The sequence below is a fragment of the Panthera uncia genome (assembly GCF_023721935.1).
Source record: "Panthera uncia isolate 11264 chromosome A1 unlocalized genomic scaffold, Puncia_PCG_1.0 HiC_scaffold_16, whole genome shotgun sequence".
NCBI lineage: Eukaryota > Metazoa > Chordata > Mammalia > Carnivora > Felidae > Panthera > Panthera uncia.
In genome coordinates, this window is record NW_026057576.1 from 2393691 (window position 1) to 2407995 (window position 14305).

The 14305-nt window shown below is 46.6% G+C and overlaps 1 protein-coding gene across 1 annotated transcript in view; it reads left to right on the plus strand.

Moving 5' to 3' along the window:
- Positions 1 to 13856, plus strand: part of FGF9 (fibroblast growth factor 9) — a 211428-nt gene extending 197572 nt beyond the window's left edge. The window contains exon 3 of the mRNA XM_049647355.1: positions 12831 to 13856. Within this exon, the coding sequence (XP_049503312.1) occupies positions 12831 to 13076 (246 nt within the window). The 3' untranslated portion in view covers positions 13077 to 13856. The remainder of the gene's footprint in view (positions 1 to 12830) is intronic.
- The last annotated feature ends 449 nt before the right edge of the window (positions 13857 to 14305 follow it).

A 14305-nucleotide genomic window follows, 5' to 3' on the forward strand; every position in this document is an offset into this window, starting at 1 on the left:
CTTTCTTTCTTTCTTTCTTTCTTTCTTTCTTTCTTTCTTTCTTTCTTTCTTTCTTTCTTTCTTTCTTAACAAAGACCCGTGGACCCTGGCTCCTAAGCATCCAAATTATAAAGAGGTATTTAAGATTAGAAGGACTGATGTACAGATCAGAGTGGCTCCTGACCATCTTGTGTAGAAGGCTCCCATTTGGATAAAAAGTGTTAGGGAGCCCCACAGGATAGGAATTGTACTGGTGTCTTTGGATTGAAAAAATACATTATGACAAAAACCTCTGCGAATTCCTGAACAGTTTAAAACGAATTTGTTACAGAGCAGTTCATATATTCGTTGGAAAAGAGCAGCATATCTGTGCAATGGATATTTTGCTCACCTATTTTGTGCACTGACAATGCTGACCTCTGGTTTTGAGGTCCTGAGCCTCCCTGTGCCTGGGAAATCTGGTTAATTTGTAAACTGGGGAGTGTGAGGACCACCAAGAGAAAGCAACACTGGGGACAGCAAAGGTACCAACTGACTGCCTCCGACACACCCGCCCGCTGCTGCTTCTGCTCCTAACCTGCCTGGAACTCTCCCTCACCCTGTGCTCTGTCTCACCCCTCCACCATCAGCTCTCGGTTCAGGATAGACCGTTGGTCACAGAGAACCTGAACTGCTCCTGCCTGGAGCCTGTGTCGTGGACAGGATCTGAATTGCACAGCCCCCCTGCTTCTCTTTAGAGTGCATCAGTCTTGGGGCACCTGAGTGGCTCAGTCAGTTAAGCATCTGACTTCGGCTCAGGTCACGATGTCACAGTCTGTGAGTTCGAGCCCTGCGTCAGGCTCTGTGCTGACAGCTCAGAGCCTGGAGCCTGTTCAGATTCTATGTCTCTCTTTCTCTCTCTGCCCTTCCCCCACTGGTGCTCTGTCTCTGTCTCTCAAAAATAAATAAGCGTTAAAAATAAATAAATAAACAAATAAATAAATAAGTAAGTAAATAAGTAAGTAAATAAATTAGTAAGTAAGTAAGTAAAGTACATCAGTCTCCCCCAGTTCCTTGAATTAGTGATGCTGGACAAGCTGATCAGAGTTAGGAAGGGCTATTGGGTCAGTCCTGCTCATTCCTGCTTCCACTCCCTCGTTCGCTCACTCACTCACACCCTCGCCTGCTCACACCTTCACCGGCTCACACCCTCAGTCTTTCCCGCTTGCTTTCACAAAGCCAACAACGTCACTGACACCACCTCCCACTGACACCTGCTGGGAACACGGTTGATCCTCATGACCTGCAGATTGTATATTTGCTGCTTTGTCTACTTCCTGCATTTGCTTGGAACCCTAACATCATTCCCGCTGGCTCTTCCGTGGTCATTTGCACACATTCACGGAGAAGCGAAAGGGAGTTGCCCGATGGGCACGTTTCCAGCTGGGGCCCACCAGGTGACGCTCTGCCTTCTTGTGTCAGCTCATCCTGAAAACAGGTGTCCTTTTGGGCATCTGTTTAGCGCCATGTTTTTCCTTTTTGTGTTTTTGTTGGTGATTTTACGGGTTAAAATGCCCCCCAAGCTAGTGCTGAAGTGCTGTGTGGTATTTCTAGTATTTAAAATGTTTTAACGTTTATTTTTGAGAGAGAGAGAGAGAGAGAGAGAGAGAGAGCGAGCATGAGCGGGGGAGGGGCAGAGAGAGAGACAGAGAACGTGAAGCAGCCTCCAGGCTCCACAGAGCCTGATGTGGGGCTTGAACCCACGAACCGTGAGATCATGACCTGAGCCGAAGTCGGACGCTGAACCGACTGAGCCACCCAGGCGACCCCGTCTGGTATTTCTAAATGTGAGACGGCTGACACGTGTTAGGGAGCAAGCCATATAAGTTGGATAGTTTTGTTCGGGCATGAACTCTCGTGCTGTGAGTTTATCGTTAACGAATCTGCAACATTAACTTAAACAGAAACCCACAAAAAACCAAGATCGCGTGTTGATGCTTGTGACCGGGGGCTTACAGGAACCTGACCCTGTATTTCTCTTGGGAGCACTGCTTCCGTATTCGCCCTTTCAGCGTCCACAGCGGCTTTAGAGAACAGCGCTGCCACGCATGATGAGAGCCAACTGTACGTACAAATGCAGATGGTACTTTCTCTTGTGGGTGAACTTGGAACTTGCAGCTTCGTGGGGGGGGGGGGAGATACACCAACCAAGAATTATAATTTGGTCTGATACACATTATCACAGAATTACGTGCAAAAAGGGCTCGGAGAGCTTAGAGGAGAGAGCTCAGTTCTAGGGTAGGAGAGGAGGTCAGGATTATTCACGGAGGACAGAGGACAATAGGCAGGTGTCCTGAGGGGAGGGAGGCTTGTGCAAAGGCAGCTTTGCTGCAGGGTTTGGAAATGTGGTGGCTGGTGGATGTGTGCTAATTCTGTTATCTTTGCGCCTGACCTCCCCCCCCCCCCCCCCTGTGGTCCGGTCCGTTTCTGCCGTTTCTCCCAGCTGCTGCCAATGCTACACTGCTGGCTTTGGAGGGTCTTCCCCTGTCATCATCATCAGCCATGGCCTGGCAGGTGCCCCGTGGCCTCACAAAGAAAGCTGGCCACCCTGGAGCCAAGTGGCAGCCGCTGGCCCGCCAGCAGGTCCAGCAGGGGCCCGGCCACCTCGTCCCTCCTGCCTCCCTCATGCCCGGGACTGACTTGTCCTTGTGCACAGACATCACTTCTCAGTCTGTTGACCTGGTGCACCCCAGCAGCCTCCCAACAGGCGGCCGAGAAAAATGTCTGCATTCCTGACACCCCTAAGGGGAGCAGAGGGCTCCCCTAAGGATTGACAGGTTATGGCGTTAAGTGGGAGAGACCTACACAGAGCTGTGTTTCCTCATCCTCTGTATAAATGCTTAAAATCCTGACCTAAGTTGATCTCCTCTTTCCCTATTCTTGTGTGTGTGTGTGTGTGTGTGTGTGTGTGTGTGTGTATGTTATAATTCATTGAAATCTCCATCGTGATTTGCTTTTGCTTTGTAATGAAATGCTCAAAGCTCAATGCAGTATTCTAAGAACAGACTTGCCAAGGTCATGCCAAAGACATCCCTCTCCCCGTGGTGCACAGTGTGATCGCTTTGCTCTAGCATGGCGTGATCTTTGCCCATTTAGCGGCCACGATGCACTCTGTGTCCTCACATAAATGCTGTCCACTCTCAGCTCTAGGTCTCATCCCTCCCTCCTTCTTGCATACGAATTGCTGTGTTCCGGGTAGTTTTCTCTTGGCTGTGTTCACTTGGCTTGCGTTCCTTTTCTTTCTGCATCTTTCAAGTTGGTCTTCAGTTTGCGATGTTTTGATGGAATAGTTAAGCCTGTACTTGCATTTGGAACAGTTCGAACTTGGAGGTAAGACAGAGAGTAGTGGAAACACGAGGCTTCGCATCCCAGCTCTGTGGCTCCCCGGCTGTGTGACCTCGGGCAGTCTACTCAAACTTGCTGAGCTGTAACTGTGAAACGGGGCTAATGACAGCCACATCACAGCATTGCTGTGAGGATTAGAGGAGGTGAAGCCTATGAAACAGCCCGCACACTGCTTGGCTCGCTGTGGCTCGTTAGCACAGGCTTGCTCCCTTAGCATTCTTCACGGATGAGTGTGGCAGTGCTTCTGGAAGGCCGCCTTGGTGCAGCCTCTCATATTCCTTCCGGGGTGGGAGATGCACACAAAGTGTGTTTCTTGCACGTCTGGATTCTGGAATGACGATTTATGACATAATGTATGAAAATACAGATTTCCTCCACATCAAAATGTGGCATCCCTTGAATTATACTTGAAAGTGTTATCCGTGCTCGGGGAGCCTGGGTGGCTCAGTTGGTTGAGCATCGGACTTTGGCTCAGGTCATGATCTCAGTTCGTGAGTTCGAGCCCCACATCGGGCTCTGTGCTGACAGCTCAGAGCCTGGAGCCTGTTTCAGATTCTGTGTCTCCCTCTCTGCCCCTCCCCTGCTCGTGCTCTGTCTCTTTCTCTGTCTCTCTCTCAATAATAAATAAACATTAAAAAATTTTTAATAAAGTGTTAACCGTGTTTATCAAGATTAATTTTAGATACTTTATTTTCATATGTAGCTCGTAATCGTTTTATCCACGTCGTTGAAGAAATTTCTTTCTTTGGGGTTTCATTTACTTTGTATTATTCTTATTCTTTTTTCTAACGTTCACATAGTAGCAAATGCACCAGGCTGTCACAGCCCCAAAATGTCTACCATCAGAATCGTGTTTTCAGGATTCAAGCACTGTTTAAAAAAACATCCGTGTCAGCATATGTATGGGATGGAATTACTAGTTGATGGTATTAGGCCTGATTAGTATGGAAGTGTGTTGTTACAGTCTGGCAGAGAGAGCGGGCCCTGAGAGAGTTAGACACAGTCATCTGTGTGTTACAGAGAGGAAGGGACAGCAACACTGGTCACTTTCTAAGAGAGCAGGGCCATTTATGTATTGGGTGGAAAAGCTTGGTTCCAGACAAATCTGGGCTGGCAGGACTGCAGTTGGAGTTGGAAGCTGGAGACCCAAGAAGTAGGGGGGTTGCTACAGACAAACTTGATCTACTTTGCGATTTTGCACAGTGTTCCTCTGTGGGCGTTGGGTGGGGTGGGGGTGTAGGGGCACACGAGCATGGCCTGGGGGCGTGTGTGAGAAATTCAAGAGTTCCGGTATCATTTCTCTTCAGCGTTGCGTGTTGTCTGCCTTAGGCGCACGTCCGGCTTTCCCGTCGGGTGTGAGTGCTCTGTGACATTGCTGACTTTTTGTTTTCTTGCAAGACTTGGTTTTTCTCCCAAGTGAGTTCTCCTAGGGAGAGCCTACGATGTAGGGTTTGCTGGTCAGGCAGACATTCGTTGATGAGCCATGTCTATTGCGGCCAACGCGGGGGAGAGGCCAGCGGCGGGCCCCACAATGCCAGGCAGTGGTAGGCAAGACACCTTCCAGGACGGGACCACCCGAAGATCTCCTGGGGAGAGGAAAGCAGGGGCCCCTGGTGCCGAAGTGAGGTCTTCCGCCATGCCGCGTCTCTTCCTTGAAATAGCAGCCTCATTCCCTTGGCTGCTTCTGGAAGCATTAATTCAGTCTGCGTTTCTGATCCGCTGCCCCCACCTTCTCTGCAGTGGGCGACTGATGCAGCACATTTTATTTGGTTTCTTTCCCTGTTTTCCTCCACTGAAGCTTCTTTTTCCATTTCCTGTTCAGCGTGTCCTTCCAGAGCTCTTGTGGATACCTCTGCTTCTGCATTTCCATGTTCCGAGACTGAATCACCAGAATCTCAGACCCAAAGAGACCTCAGGAATATCTTAGTCCGGTTCCCTCGTTTTACAGATAAAGGAAACGAGGCCCAGGATTATTAATCAACCCGCCCACTGCTCCCAGATTGTGTGCGTGTGTTTGCGGAAGTCTGGCATTCCTTTATGTAAGGAAATTCCGTGAATCTTTCAGTTCTTCCAAAATAGTCTTTGGGCTTATACTGTCATTCTATTGGTTCACCTTTCAGTTTCTCTAATTTTATTCCCACAAGCCAAGTTCTTAATGTAACCCGTTTTTGTCTAGCGTAAAAAACCTGAGGCCCATTTTTCCTTTCCGATTCCACTCCCTACAGTATATCAGATGGTTATCATGGAAACACAACAGTCGGATTCAGTTGTCTTTGTCTTTTAGGATCCCTTATTTCCTTCATTTCCCGTCCCAGCTCTTCAGCTGGACGTGTTTCTGCTGTTGTCTGTCAGTCTGACTCTTCAAGGGCATCCTACCCTTGGCTCTTGCCTCGAGTGCTACCTCGTGCGAGGTTTCTTCAGCTTTTGCAGGTTTTTGTGTCTTTTCAGTGGTCACTGGAGGACGTACTCCTCTTACCAGATAATTATCTATGGTAAGAAATGTTACCTGTGATTTCTTTTTCCTCTGCTGTTCCAAGATCCTAAAACAAGTTTCATGAATTTTTCCTGTAAGGTTCTTTGTGGAAGCATTAAATGTGCATCGTCTCTTCGGGGATACAGGCAATAACATTTCTTTTTTTAAAAATTTTTTTAAATGTTTATTTGTTTTTGAGAGAGACAGAATATGAGCGAGGTAGAGGCAGAGAGAGAGAAAGACACACAGAATGTGAAGCAGGCACCAGGCTCCGAGCTGTCAGCACAGAGCCCGATGCGGGGCTCGAACTCACAAACCGCGAGATCATGACCTGAGCCCAAGTGGGACGCTTAGCCGACTGAGCCACCCAGGCGCCCAAGCAATAACACTTCTTAGAGTGAATATTGGACTTCTCAAGTTTAAATCCTTGAGCAAGGTCTTCTTTCCCCTTAGGATTACATCTCTGGAAATGTATTACAAGTTTACAAGCTGAAAAGATTTGCTAAACAAATGCCCGTGTCTCTAGGCAGCTTCTAAGGAAGGCCCCTAAATGGTCTAGCCTGTCCATGGCAGGTTCTGTCCTTGCTGGCAGGCATCGTTGGTGCCAGAAGGCTGGTGAGGGCACAGCATAGAAGGTGTCTGTGTGCCCCTAGATTCAGACTGGGACCCGACTTTTGAATCCCCAAATACCCAAGTAGCAGCTTCTGGAGAGAAGGTCACTTGTGTTTGTTTTGTGTGGTTTAGTCTCTGGTGGGGAAGGAGAGGAGAGAATGGAGGAATTCTTAATTTTCTATATGTTTTGATGAGACAGAATGAAGAGTTGCCCGCCTACTTGCTTCATTTTGTTTACATTGACCAGATACAGCTATTTCTGTTGTTCCCACAATTCCAATCACGGGTACGAAAGCAGGCCCGCCTGGAATAGTGGGGATTTTAAAGAGGTTTTGGGAGATAGGGCTTAAGGTGAGCCATATCGAGGGCACAAGGGGATATGGCTCTGAATTGGAGCTTGTAATAAAATAAGGAAGAGTGCCCTCATGCCTGTTCTCCTCTGTGTTTGCTGCTTTCTGTCTATTTGGGGACTTCTCCCAGGAGAGAAGAGTTAAAAGACCCGGCTTCTTATTAATGGTCCTTTAGTCATCGTATTTAATCACCCCGATCCTTGCAACAACTCCCATTAAGACTTTACTGCTAGATTATTAATGAGGAAGAGTACATCTGTGCGAGTAATTGTGGTCGAGGGAGGTTTAAATGCCATGACTGTAATAAACGGGAGATATAAGAATGAGCGATTACATGAAATCATTAACTTGTAAGATGTTTGGGAACTCTACAATCAGGTTAGTTCCTGTATAGTCGCCGACCTCGGATTAACGTGCCGGGCTAGTTTACACAACCGGTTTAAGTGACGCATTGAGTTGAATACACACGACCATTTGGATAGGGGGGTAAAACTACACCGTACATATTTACGTATATATAGAAATACGGATGGCTGGAATGGCAGCACGAAGCCTATTTGTTTCCCATGAGAAGAGCTGAGCCGCAAATTTTGAAAAATTCTGATTTCAGTTTTTAAATGGGTATAGATACGAATTGGGCATAATCATAGCCATGTGGATGACACATTTTCCAATTGTCTAATATTTTAAAGTGGTGTCTCTATGAGTCTATGTCTTACGGCGTTCCTGAACATTCTCCAGGGTGTGCTGTAATTTTCACATTATTATCTCATTCTTCGGTTTTAATAGGATTCGTAAAAGTTTCGAAGTTTTAATTTCAGTTTTTCCCACTGCTTAGAATTTGATGATATAAAATGAAAAGAGGTTTCCATAGTTGCTAACATTCACCAGATTTTGTTCCAAAGCATGGGCTTCAGTAGACTTTTGAATTAAATCTGCATTCTCCACCCAAGCCTAGTGATATAATCCAACAGTTCAAAGATAGGTATGCCATAAACAGCTATCGTTAAATAATCTAAAAAAAAAAAAATTAAAACATGGAAATACAATAAAACAAGAATTGATCACTTTATAGTGGAATACTCTATAAACTGTCTGCATTGGAAACATGTGGTGAGTTTTAAAACATCTGACTTCTATAATTCTAAAGTGTACAGTTGAATTTTTTTTCTCCTTTGCACATATAGGAGAATACAGGTTAATGTATTTGTGCTGTCCCAATTTGCACTTGTTTGCTTATTTTCAATTTAGAAAAATCACTGTGGAGTACAAATACATAGGAATGGTCACCTCACTAAATATTTTGTCACCGAGTTCTAAAGTGTGAGCACAAAGAGAGCAACTCTGTGAAGTTTGCTATTCTATGTGTCCAAAACAGAAGTCACATGTTAACGTAATCCCAAAATAAGAGGAAGAAATTTAAAAGCACATGCGTGGTAGAAAAAAGTAACGAGGCCTTTAATTCTTCAAGATCGTTTTAATTTTTAAGGTATGTCAGTTTATCTGAGCGGCATTATACTAAGTGTGTAACAATTGTGGGAGCTGAAAGGTACCAGCGGTTTGCAATGTCACGTCGGCACAGTCTCATTTAACTTGTTAACTGAAGTCATGCAGCCCTTCCGTATAGGGGGCAATTGAACTCTTAACCATCACAAAAAATGCTGGCTATAGATGATACTGTTTTAACTGCAATAATTTACTTTATTTTCTGGGTTGCCTAGAAAGTTATGTGTATATAAACAATGCTATAATAGCCTGCTGGGGGAAATAGAGCAGTGTTTTCTGAGTACTGAAAAGGCTAGTTCAGTTTCTTAGCTTATTGTTTTTTAAACGTTTTTTTCAGGGGTGGCTGGGTGGCTCAGTCGGTTAAGCGTCCAACTTCAGCTCAGGTCGTGATCTCACGGCTCGTGAGTTGGAGCCCCGCGTCAGGCTCTGTGCTGACAGCTCAGAGCCTGGAGCCTGCTTCGGATCCTGTGTCTCCCTCTCTCTCTCTGCCCTCCCCCCCCCCCCACGCCCTGCTCATGCTCTGACTCTCTCTCTCTCAAAAATAAATAAACATTAAAAAAATTTTTTTTGTTTTTTTCATGTTACAAAACCCTCTTGAAACATGTAGAACAAGAACCTTTTCATAAATACTGACAACAAACGTGTCCCGTTGCTAGACTGTGATGTCCCTGTCACTGTAGAATTCTGTTCCTAATCTCGGTTTTCTTTCCATCTCCATGCATTCCTCTTGCAAAGCCAATTGTGTTTTCTAAAAGTTATATTTTCGTTGAGGTAAAGAAGAAAGGACGCTCAGGAAGCCTCTACGAGTCTTAGACTAACGTTGCCGCACGGAATGTCTGAGCCTCGTCTGTGGGCTCGGGCCTTTCCCCTGCGTGGCCCGCCCTGAGGCCTGGCCCTTTGGAAACAGCATCAGAAGCCTCCCTGCGGGAGGGGGTCTGGAGGAATCACAGATTCCTTAGTGAAATTGCTTAGTGAATTGCTTAGTGAAAAGCAAAACACATGGAAGGGACCGGGCTCCAGAGTGGGGCACCTCCAGCAGGGCTCCTGGAAGCTTCTTGCTGCGGTGGCTGCATTACCACAAGGAGATCCCGTGGCCTAGACCCCGGGGCGAGTCATTTCACATCTGGGCCTCCCTGTCCCACATATTTAATGGGAGAAGTTGCGTTCGCCGTTTCCTAGACTGCGTCCCAGGAGTGAGAGGTGATGGTGTGGACTTTATGTCGGCAACCCCCACGGTTCCTGGAGCACCTCCTCTGTGCCAGGCGTGTTCTGGGGCTGGATTTGTGATAGCCCTGCCTCCAGATGCTGTTTACCACCCTGCCTTACAGATGAAGTTACGAGACTTGGAGAGGTTAAGTGAGGAGTTGTCAGTGTCCCGCAGCTAGTGAAGGACGAAGCTGGGATCTGCGTGGGCCTTTGATTCCACAGCTGGGCTGTTCTGTTCACCACCGTGCAAGCTCCCTATACTCTGCTGAGGTGATGTGCATGTGTTCCTTTTAAAAAAAATTTTTTTTTTAATATTTATTATTTTTGAGAGAGAGAGCGTGAGCGGGGAACGGGGAGAGAGAGAGGAGACACAATGTGAAGCAGGCTCCAGGCTCTGAGCTGTCAGCACAGAGCCCAACGTGGGGCTCGAGCCCACGAACCATGAAATCATGACCTGAGCCAAAGTCGGATGCTCAACCGACTGAGCCACCCAGCGCCCCTGTGTGTGTTCCTAATCCAACAAAAGCCATCGTGTTATAGGTTCGATAGGTCTGTAAAGCAGGCACGGAGTAGTTGCATAAGTCATGTTTCCAAAAGGAGAAAGAAGTGTTTTAGTTTGTGAATAAAATGTCTGTCAGGTGATAGGATTTCCTGAGGAAAAGAAAGCTTAATTTGAATTCATTTTTCACTGAGGGTGGAGGCGGGTGGGGGAGAGGGGAAAGTGGGTGATGGGCTTTGAGGAGGGCACCTGGGAGGAGCACTGGGCCAATTTGACGATAAATTATAGTAAAAAAAAATAAATTAAAAAAATGAATTCGGTTTTCATGGTTTCTTTCTCTTTTTTTTTTTTTTTTTTGTAGAGTTGGAAGTTCAGTATGCAGGTTTTGTACTCTGGTCCATTTTATTGTTTTTTAATTAATTTTTATTTTTTTTTAAACATTTTTTTAATGTTTATTTAGTTTTGAGAGAGGGAGAGACAGAGCGTGAGCCAGGGAGGGGCAGAGAGAGAGGGAGACACAGAATCCGAAGCAGGCTCCGGGTTCTGAGCTGTCAAGCACAGAGCCCGATATGGGGCTTGAACTCACAGACCGCGAGATCATTACCTGAGCCAAAGTTGGATGCCCAACCAACTGAGCCACCCAGGCGCCCCGGTCCATTTTATTAAGTAAAAAAAAAAAACCAAAAAAAAAAAAAAAAAAAAAAAAAAAAAAGCTCACCATAATTTGTTTAGAAAATTTACTTAATCACCGCAAACCCAAACCAGACATTTTTAGCCAGTAGTAATCTTGTCTGTGTGGAGAATATTTATCATACGGATGGAAGTAAAGCCTAAAATAGCTGGTAATGCCTTTAACACACTATTTTTATTTCGTCAGTCTTAACAGAGATGAAAGAACTCACACGCGGCCTTGTCCCCCAGCGCAGAAGCACAGAGCGGGTAGGGGTTGCTGGGCTTTTCTCAGAAGAATGTGCCTCTGGTTTCCGTGTGGACTGAAGCGAAGGGCTGCCCGTGGGCAGGGAGCCTCTCCTGGCGCCCCGGTGGGGTAACCCAGCCAGGGGGGAGCCACAGAGTACTTCCCACTGCCCACAGTTCACTTTGTCCCTGTAAACACGGCGTCAGCCTTACCAAGTTTCCCCATCGCTCCCCACGTTGACAGAGGCGTCGTTTTTTTCTTTTGGCTTTTCCCCGTCGGATTTCGCGAGAAACATGTCCAATGAGGTGACGCTGTGTCACAGACCCTTCTGGTGCCCGGAAGAGCGCCTGTCTGGAGTGCAGGCCCCGTGTGGTTTCCCGTGGGTTCTAAGCCTGCGGTGCGTTCAACAGTGGGGAAGCCGGCCTTCCACTGGCCGCTTCACCTTGTCACATTGTCTCCGTCTGTCCCTTCCTTTGCTCTCCTGACTGCCTCCGCAGAGAGGAGCCCAGGGCTGCTGCCCGTGAGCTCAGGGCACCAAGTGGCGTCCCAGGTGTGGCATGCGGAAAGGGACACCTGTACTTTGGTTGTGCCTGGTTCGCCGTCCTCTGGGTCCGAATGCGAATGTCAGAAATGGAAGGACGTCGGACGCCTTCCTGGGTTGTGCTGCGTTAAGCCTGTGCACGGACACGGACGGGTTGGTCGGGTTGTTTTCTTATTCATGTCAGGTGCCGGGGGTGGGGGGGGCGGCAAGAGCAAGGGGGACAGTTTGCAAGATCGCTCTGTGTTTGTTCTGTAAAAGTACCGTCTAGGAAGGTATTGGTTTGAAAAACTTGAGTCCAGTGGTGACAAGGGCAGGGAGGCTCTCGGATCCTGTCGCCTTGTTTCTCCAGGGGACAGCTTGTATGCCTGGGGTGTGCTCACGGTTTGGGGGAGCGACGCGTCCCTTGTTTCGGGTCACGGCTGCTGCCCGCGAGACACGCGGAGGACCCTGCAGGAGCCCCGGGTTGTGGGGTTGAACAGGGCCTAGAGTCTCCTAAATCTCAGGTCAAGGGAGGGGTACAGCACATTTGTGAAAATGCGGAAGCTTTCGGCTTTGGGAACGTAGGAGTGTCAGCTCTTCTCTCGGTAGCCTTGTGCCCGAGAACGTGGCTTTTTAAGCTGGGTTGCGCGGGGAGGGTTCTTCTGAGTTCCAGGAGGTGGGAGGGCTTCAACATTTGTTTCCACTTCTTTGTATTCAGGAAGCCTCAAGTCACACAGAAAGCCTTCTGTCTTAAAAGGCGGACTGGGAATTAACTGCATCAGAACTGCCCCGAGGGCCTGTTAAAAATGCCTATTTCCAGACTTTCTGGATCCGAATTTTAAAGGATTGGGGATTGGAAATTTGCATTTTAAAGAAGCATCCCAGGTGATTCCTCTGTAAGCCTGAAGTTTGAGAGGCACTCTGACAGAGTAATAAATGAGCACCGCTGCCGCCGATGTTGAGAAGGTTGGTCTACACGGCGAGCACTTCATAAAACACACAATGAAGGTGGAGCAGTTTTGTGAACTTTTGGCTTCAGCTGAGGCTCTCCCCGCCATGACGGTCCGCATCCTACTTGCTGTGATAAAAATGGGAACAACTCACGGCCCAGGTGGTCCTCTGTCTGTTAGACTCATTGAAATCATTTGGCGTATGAAAAAATCTGAAACCATTTGCGATCTTTCACACTTTGGTCACCGTGAGAAACAATTAGAACGTAGTTAGACTTGTACTCTAACTACCTGTGTCCCGATGGTCAAAATGGGCTAAAATCCGTATTTTCTCTTCAGAGTTATATCGTGTAGCAGCTGAACATTGCTTCAAATACAGAAAGTAGCTATTTTGCAAAAAATACTCATTTGTTGTTTGTGTGTTTGTTTGAACAGGAAAAACTAACCCAAGAGTGTGTATTCAGAGAACAGTTTGAAGAAAACTGGTATAACACCTACTCTTCGAATCTCTATAAGCACGTGGACACTGGAAGGCGATACTACGTTGCATTAAACAAAGACGGGACCCCCAGAGAAGGAACCAGGACTAAACGGCACCAGAAATTCACACATTTTTTACCTAGACCAGTGGACCCCGACAAAGTACCCGAACTATATAAGGATATTCTAAGCCAAAGTTGACAAAGACAATTTCTTCACTTGAGCCCTTAAAAAAAGTAACCACTATAAAGGTTTCACGCGGTGGGTTCTTCTCGATTAGCTGGGGGGTCACCCCAGCTCCACTGTTGCCAAACTTTGCCGCATGCATGATGTCCGATGGAGGCTTGGACGGGAACATGCCGATTCTGTTCTGCACTTACAGGCTGGTCCTCCCGGAGGCCGGCCGCTGCCCACTTGCTCGATTTCTTGTGCGAGGAGGAGAGGGAGACTGAGCGGGGGTGCGAGTGTGTGCGTGGATGAGTAGCAGGGGGAACTGAAGAGAGAGGCAGAGAGGACAACGGCCTGATGCATGCTGGGATTTAGACGCGCTTTTACATTTTTGATCAGTTGTACTTCATCCTGTATCCGCACAGCCATACTTCGACTCATCAGGATCGGGGCTGGTGGCCTTCGCAAGGGCACGCTGCGTTTTCAGAGGTGTGGAGGGTGCAGTCTTACTTCAGAGACTTTTTCAGTTCATGCTCGCTGGTGCCATCCCAGTGAATTGAAAGCAAAGACCTCTTAGGCAAAAAACAAAAAAACGAAAAAACAAATACAAAACAAAACAAAAAAAAAGTTAAATTTATTTATAGAAATTCCAAAGGCAACATTTTATTTATTTTATATATTTATTTATTATATAGAGTTTATTTTTAATGAAATATGTACAGGCCAGATAGGCATTTTGGAAGCTTTAGGCTCTGTAAGCATTAAATGGCAAAGTCCGCTACGAACCTGTGGTAAATTCATGCAAGTAAATAACGGTGCATGGATGTGAGAAATTCTAATGACCCTAATGTACTAAAGGCGACAATCTCTTTTGTGCCCGTATTATTGTAAACTTATGCACATCATTCATGACACTGAGTATTCACTCTTCAGACTGCTTGTTTCATAGCTTATCCCAGAGGATTAAAGAAAAACTGGGTCTCAAACTTTTATTCTGTGTCTGTAATATTTCCTCTCTCATTAAGTGACTTACTCCATCATTGTAACTCCACGGTTGGAAGATATAAGGGTTGGTATATATCCTACGTGTTTAAATCTATTGCAGAATATACCAAAGCTAAACAATAACTCTGCTTTTGTTTTAGTTGATCTCCAGGACAACAGGTCTAACATCAAACATTGTACTGATTTAGATGCTCAAAAACGGGGGGAAAAAAAAAAGAAAGCCTACACAGAACAGATTTTTTTTTTTTTAAAAAGGG